General features: G+C 39.0%; 1 protein-coding gene across 2 annotated transcripts in view; it reads left to right on the top strand.

Annotated features, from left to right (window-relative positions):
- CNTN1 (contactin 1) overlaps positions 1-8,153 on the top strand; it is a 395,926-nt gene that overhangs the window by 278,797 nt on the left and 108,976 nt on the right. For both annotated transcript variants that reach the window (XM_045287251.1, XM_004711445.2), the window contains one exon: positions 4,841-4,961. In XM_045287251.1, coding sequence (XP_045143186.1) covers positions 4,841-4,961 — 121 coding nt within the window. The remainder of the gene's footprint in view (positions 1-4,840; positions 4,962-8,153) is intronic.

Here is an 8,153-nt window from a genome sequence, read left to right as displayed (position 1 = left end):
GTTGTTTTCTCCTCCAGATTGTTCATCCAGCCTGTCGTATCCAGACAGGCCTGTGGAGACAACATGCATAAAAACAAGACAGAGCAAAACCAAGCAACACTAATGAAATGTTTTAAGACATAAAACAGTTCCTGTTTTTACTACATCTGCTACAGAATCAAATGCCTAAGCACGTTTGTGACCGTGCATAAAATAAGTATTGCATTTCAGACTGGAGTTTGAGAAAAGAAAGAGAGCAATTTCATTTAAAGTTTTTAGATATACATCATATTAACAATAAAACAAGGTCTATTAGGGTATTGCCACTTGGTCATCTTTGTTTTTTTTCTAACCTCAGTTTTATTTTTATTGTAATAGAGGACTAAAACATTTCAAATTTCAATTTTCTGAGAATTAAAAAAATTTAATCTAATAACATGACTCATTGAGGTAGTGGGTATTTAGTATCAGGATTAGCTTTTGATTTGAACTATTTTACAACCAACATACTAAGTTCACATGAAAAAAATATAAGAAACTTAAGTGTTTCTTAAAATTATTTTGATGAAAGTAGTTCTTTTTCTAATATACGTCTTGTCTCAGTCATAATAATTTGAAGATATTTTAGTTAATATATTTCTCTCAGTAAATATTAACAGCGTTAATAGTCAAGGTATCAGAGCACATTACTTCAGTTTCAATGAGTAAATGGACTTTAATTTCTATTAACGTATTTTATATTACTCTACTATATTTTCCTCGTTAGAAAATTATATATTATATGGGCTTGTTAGCCTTAATCATAATTTAAGAAAAGTTTTTTACAATTACCTTTGCCATATATAGACTCATACTCTCTATCTCATTTTTAAAGAATAGGAGTTAGAAATAATAAAATAATACCTGTTAACCATCTTCCTAAAATGAATTCTTTTTTTAATAGTATCAAAAACTTAGAAACTTCAGTTTTCCTATATGTTAACTATATTCTTATTCATTAATTAGATGTTTATTCATTAACAAGATGTTTATTCTTATTCATTAAATATATCATTAACTATATGTTTATTCTTATTCATTAACTGTATGTTTATTCAATTTTCTCTAAGCTCTTTATATCATAAAATCGATATATAAGTAATTTGAAATATATCATAGTAAACATGAAATAGTAGTAATCGTTTTTCTTAATTTACCTATATTATACCATCATCATTTTTTACTGAAAGATTGTGCATGATTACTCACACATGCCTACTTGATAAAACTATTTTAGATCATTTCTATTTATTAATTCATTGATGTGATATTTCCTTATTACATTTCTATTGTGTGCCATATATTGCATTACGTATTTGATATCTAACAGCGTACCTAATCTTTCTACCAAGGAAGTATAGTCTATTGAGAGATGAAATGCTAGCCAATCCTAGGAGAGACAGATAGTAACAATGAGAGTGTATTTGAATTGAAGTTCGCCAGGTGATGGAGGTGGGGCTCAGAGACTCTAAACAAATACAAGTGGCATGTGCAAAGGTTCTGCAGGTAGAGACCACTTGCCAAAATGTACAGTGGTAGGAGAGGATGAGGTGGAGAAAGAGAAATGGTGAGGAAGACAGTGGTGATTCGGAGGCAAGCTGATCTCCTTCAAAGTTCTGATCAAAGAGCTGCAGGGGTAGCCACCTCTCATCTGTCAGTGTTGCTGTGGTCCTCTTAAGGTTTCAGCAGAGCTTCCAGTCTAAGACAGACTGGGAAGGAATACATCTACATCTGAAAATGAGCCAATGAAAATCCACTGGATTAAAATAGGCAGATCATAAGCAATACTCAGCCATGAGGATGGTGAAGACTGGGCAGCACTTTATTCCACTGTGCATGAGGTTCCGAGGGAGAAAGGTCACCACGAGGCAGCTATCAACAGGGGCCAGAGTGCATACTTTATACTGACATCAGAGAACTCGCATCATGTGTTTAGGGAAGGCTGTGATGACCGTGGACTACATATGTTCTTGCTAACTGCTTATAGCCAGACAGAAGTAAATATATATTCTTAAGAGCAGAAGTCAGAATTCTAAATAAGCAGCTTGCGTAGCTAATTCAGCCATAATGGGTGTTATGTTCCTGAATCTATTCTTGCTCCTGAGGATGTAATGCTAAACAAAACAGGTATGCTTCTCCTCTCCTAAAACTGACAGGCCAGCAGAGCTCAATTTTAGTAACATAAGCTCACAGATGGTTGCAGTTGACAAAGTACAAAGTTATAGGACAAAATATAACAGAGTCCTTCCTATCTAGATGATATAATGGGAAAACATTGGCTTGAAGAAATGATTTGGGTGCTGGGAGGTTTAAGTAGGTGTTATTCCGTGAGAGTGGTAGGTGGTGGGGGGTGAGAGGATCACAACTCGAAGAGAGTAACACCATAGAGAAACCACAGTGAGAGAGAACAAGATGTAGCGGAGATCCTGAAAAGGGGAAGTTCTTTCTGGAGGACAGAGTATTAGTGGGGCTTTGGGACAAGGTGAGACTGGAGAAATGGACAGAGCCTAGAGGCTGGAGATCCCATTTGGCCAGTATAAGACGTCTGGCCTTTGTTCTGGGACTGAAAATAAAAGAGGCCCTGATGCCAGGGGCTTCAGTGGAGAGCAAATGTTTTGAGAATGATGAGGGCCATGAATGTATAAATGCGCTTTACAAAACTGATGTCTGTATGGATTGTGATAGAGTTGTATGAGCCCCTAATAAAACCATTAAAAATAAATTAAAAAAATAAACTAAAAAAAATTTCATTATCAGCAATAACACACACAGAAAAGAAAGTTTCAAAGTTTCTATTTATTTGTTTTTCCTGGGAGGAGGCATGTGCATTTTCAGGAAGTTTCTCTGGGTGCCAGGAGGAGAAAAGGCCGAGTGGCATGGGGCTGAGGGTGGTATTGAGCTGAAGAAACTGCAGCCGTTCAGGTAAGATTGCTGGAGACGTAGATGGAGGTAGAGGCAGCAGTGACACAAAGCGTTCATGAGCCTTCCTGCGACATTCCATCTGTCCAGTCACCACACACTGTCCAAAGACTTGGGGGGCAGTCTTAACCCATCCTCTTCTTCATCTTCTTTCCAATTGTATCAGACATGGAATTTTTTCCCTTCTTTCCATCACGGTGCCTCAAAGAAAGAATGGACAAAAAGAATGGTAGGGGGAAAAACATCTTCTATCCCGGGAATTTCCAGAAATCTTGGACTCTGTTCAGTAGGAAGCTTAACTTCCAGCACTTTATCGGACCATAAATAGGATATTGTGACACACAGAGGTTTTCATGGGCTAAGTTTCAGAAGCATGTTATCCATCCTTCCTTCCTATTCTTTCATAGTCAGAAAGCTCGCCTGAATATTGTTTACCGTAAGTAACCCTGCCGGCTATATAAATACGGAGGGTGGAGCTTCTAGCACCATAGCAACATGTGCCCCATCACAGGCTCACAGCTGACAAATAAGTGACAAGCCTTCGTTATTAAGTGAAATGTTAACCATTTATTTTTTTAATCCATTCATGTACCTGGGTTTCCATGATGGTAACATTAAGTTATTATGTTTGATTTATAGAAAAGCCGATTTAAGAATGGAGTTTTTAAAATATTTCTTCTGGGAAAATATTTTGGAGATAATAAGCATGACCATTGTTGTGACCCACTCCTCTCACCAGAAAAAGAAGCATAGTGACCCGGAACCACTTGATCTTTAGTCAAACAGACCTGCATCAAAGGGCTGTTGCCAGACGATATATAAAATTGCACAGGAATCTAAGGAGCTCTGAGGTGCTGTTAGGTGTTGGACCACTAACCACTAAGTTGTTGGTTCAAATGCACTCACTGTTCCTTAGGAGAAAGATGCTATGGTTCAGCTCCCCCAATGGTTTATGGTTTCTGAAACCTTTGATAGGGTCACTGTGAGTCAGACTCAGCTTGATGGAACTGGGTTTTGTTCTTTGGTCTACACTGAATCTGGTACATAGTAAGCACTCTATGGGCTAGCTCTAGAAATTGCATTGATAATAATGTCTTGTCATCATAGGTGAGTGTCCTTCAATATTCCTTCCAAAAAAGTATGAACTGTGACTTTTTTAAGCACTAAGAAAGAGCAGTGAATAAAATGAATATCATTGCCTTCCAAGAGTTATATTTTGGTGATAAAATGTATGGGTGTAGAACTATCAATCTCAACAGACGCCAATTAGAATGGTGTTGGAAAACCAGTCGTAATTCTTTGCAAAGAACATTTACTTATCCTCAATGACAGTTAGCAATCGGATTTTTGAACTTCCATCATTCTCATGAAAAGACAGCAATGAAATCATTCAATTGATTGGATTTTGCTAATATGAAAAAGAATCAAATCCCTTGGGCGGACTGGTTGATTCGGATTCATAGCAACCCTGAAGGGCCAAGGAGGAGTGCCTCCCAGGTTTCCGGGGTGTACATGTGTTTATTGTATTGGAAGCAGAATGGCATTGCTTACGTTTCTCCCTTGGAGCTAATGGTTGGTTTGAGCCACTGACCTTCTGGGAAGCAGCTAAGTTACACGACCATTACACCACGCAGGCTCCTTCCTTTTTTTTGTGGCTAGTGCCACCCTCTGAGAATAGAAGTATGAGCATGTGGAAGGCGTGAGTGAGAGCTACTATTCAGTCTCCTTAGTTTGCAGCCGAATGCTGAAGGCACACCTTTCAGTAACTAGAGCAACTCCCTGCAGGTCTAGTACCTCATGTGGTGCTCAGGTTGATAGGGAGAAATGTACCTCTTGTGACCCCAAAGCCCTGTCACTGGTGAACAACTTACTGATTTCAATGACTGCTGTTGTCTGCCCACAGTTAGATTCCAACGGGGAGCTGCTTATTCGAAACGCCCAGTTGAAACATGCCGGGAGATACACATGCACTGCTCAGACAATTGTGGACAATTCTTCGGCTTCTGCTGACCTTGTTGTGCGAGGTAAGAATGTCAACATTACATTTAAAAAAATCACGAAACCAAAAGTATTTGACTTAAATAAATATGTATAATCTTCTGGTAACTCTGGCTCAAAATCTTATATATTTAGAGTTTTGATCCTTGAAAACAGCTTCTCACCCATGCCTAATGATGATTCATGCCAGACAAGTAGTAAACAACACTGATTCTGTTTGTTTTACTAACTACATGTCTTCGAGAAACTTGTACCGCATACCTCCTCCTAAATGTTTGTGCCTTTATACTTAGTGCTTACCAGAAGTTCTCATTTCATGCTAATCCTTTCAGTGTGTGGAGTATCATGCTGTTCCCTTTTGTCTTGTTTTCAGTCCAGATGCCATTTAGTCTCGCCTCAAAGGCTCTATATTTATCAATATCGTCTGAACATAAACGTTTAGTTTGTGTAGGTATCATGTATCTACTTGTCTCTGATTTTTGGATCGGGCTTCTGTTCACTTACTCCATGTAATTGAGACGTGCTAAGGTACACACGTATATTGAAAACGAGACCCTGTTGTGACCTGCGTCTGCTCTTTCTCTGAGACACGGCTGGGAGCTACCGCACCTTATTCACAACCATGAGTGGACGCTGGCCTCTGCACTTCTCGCAGAATGACGGCCAATCCGGGGCTTTGCACGCAGGAAGTTCCAGCCATCCCTTTCAGCCTTCTCAGCTGCTTCACTTCAGAAGTGAAGCGCATGCCTCCACTTCCCTCACACGCCTACCCAGGATCGAGCCTCCAGTTCCTTCGCTGACAGCTGATTCCCATGCCTTCTCCTCCTCTTTCCTTCTCCAGATCTGGTCCATTGTTCAGGGTTGGTTCCCGGATTACCAGAGTCATGGATCCTTTTCTGGTGTGCCAAATATGAGCGTTACTGTCTGTCTTCCAGCATTACTATTTTTCCCAGTGTCTTTTATTGCAACCTATTGATCTGAGTGATCTAATCTAGTACATTATGACTTCAATCGTTTTTTAATTTAGTAATGGAGGAGCTCCTTTGCATAGGTCCAGTGTTGTGCTTTTCTTGCTCTCTGTCACTGTGCTGCAAAATGTCTGCTGCTAGAATGGTTTGCTGATCGTTAATTAATTGTAGGTTTCTTAGTTAGTTTGGCTGCAAATCAAGTATGAGGAAATAAAATGACATGTGTGGTGTATTTTTTAATACCACATCCAGAACTGGATTGATATAATTTCACTTAATTGTGTGTATCTGCCACATTTCTTTATACAGCATTGATAATATGGGATGCCCCAAGCCACCTTGGGAAAAGACTGAAAATTATTTTATTCCAACTGAATACAGTTAGTAATAGGTCCATAAAAAGTCTCGATGAAGTTCCTTTTTTCGGACTGAAACATTCGTGACCAAAACAAATGCGCGCGCACACACACACACACACACACACAGTCTCACTGAGTCAAGGACAGCGCACAGCATCCCTATAGGACAGGCGAGAACTGCCCCTGTGGGTTTCTGAGACATAAACTGTGTACATTCATAGTCACTTACTGAGAATTAAACTCTGAGGTTACAGATTCCTCAGTCAAAGACAGGTTCATTTAGGTTTATAATTCCCATTTAGAGTATTAGGGGCATCCCTGGTAATTGAGAGTTATCAGGGAGAGTGTCTCCTTCACCCTTCTATGTAGAACATTAACTACTAACCAGTGCTGTAGACAGCCTTTAAAATGATTTACTTGAAACTGTTTGCAATTTGAAGAAATCACATCAATATAAGAATAGGGATTATATTCATATAATAATGCATGTATCTTAATGTCTTCATATAATCATATTATAGTAAGCACTAAACATTTATTAATGATATACTCACACATGCTTGGATAATTAACAAATTAAATTAATGAGTATATTTAATACAAAGTAAAGCCAATAGAAAGAATGTAGCAGGTCTTCTGTGGAAAAAAAAAAGTTTGGTCAGTTATTTCTCTAAAGCAGTGGTTCTCAGCCTTCCTAATGCTGCAACCCTTTACTACAGTTCCCCCAACCATAAAATTATTTTCATTGCTAATTCATAACTTTAATTTTGCTACTGTTATAAATGGCCATGTAAATATCTGATATGTAGGATGTATTTTCATTTTAAAAATTGAACATCATGAAAGCATAGTGATTAATCACAAAAACAATATATTATGAAATATTTATTTCTAATGACAAATAAATGAAATTTTATATTGAAGCATGGTGTAGCATGGGTAACAGTCTTCGCACCGGGTACTCGTATGTGGGCGTATCTGCATGTGGACGGACCCGCCTGGAGACGGCTAGAGGAGCGGTGTCTCAGTTCCTTAAGACCAGCAGAAAGATGTGTTTTCTGATGGTCTTAGGGGACCCCTGTGAAAGGGTCATTCAACCCCCAAAGGGGTCGCGACCCACTGGTTGAGAACTGCTGCTCTAAAGCCTTTTAGTTCTCAGGGAAATAACAAACTCTAAGTAGTTTTCAACCTGTGGGTCGCGACCTCTTTGGGGTCCAACGATCCTTTCATAGGGGTCACCTAAGACCATCAGAAAACACATAACTATTTCACCATATATAATTACATATTGTTTTGTGATTAACCACTATGCTTTATGTTTAATTATGTTCAAATGTAACAATGAAAATACATCCTGAATATCAGATATTTACATTATGATTCATAGCAGTAGTAAAATTACAGCTATGAAGTAGCAATGAAAATAATGTTATGGTTGGGGGTCACCACCACATGAGGAGCTGTATTAAAGGGTTGCGGCATTAGGAAGGTTGGGAACCACTGACCCAGAGCAATGGAACCTGGTGAGTGCATGTGGTTGAAATGTAGTGCAGCCTAGGACCTCCCTGTGCTCCGGCAGGGTGTTGGTGAACCGCTGTACCACGAGGGCTCCTTATTAGACAGGGAGATAGTAGGCAGTGCTTTGCACAGTTAGTGTTTGTAGACCCCTCATCTCTGACATTTATTTCTAAGGGAATAAAAGATACTCATTTTAAAAAATGGAATCTCCAGGGTTTGCAAATGGTTTGCATGCTTGGTGGCTACTCACTGAAAGATTGAGAGTCTATGTGTATTGGGGAAAAGGCTTAGCAACCTATTGTTAAAAAATGGCCGTTGGAAGCCTGATCGAGCAAACACAGTTTCACTCTGCCCCACATGGGCCTGCCCCACA

The sequence above is a fragment of the Echinops telfairi genome, unplaced genomic scaffold (genome assembly GCF_000313985.2).
Source record: "Echinops telfairi isolate 266 unplaced genomic scaffold, ASM31398v2 ScPeMD7_12;HRSCAF=54, whole genome shotgun sequence".
In the NCBI taxonomy this organism is placed as follows: Eukaryota; Metazoa; Chordata; class Mammalia; order Afrosoricida; family Tenrecidae; genus Echinops; species Echinops telfairi.
The sequence above is the reverse complement of the archived record's forward strand: the minus strand, read 5'-3'. Positions and strand labels throughout refer to the sequence as shown.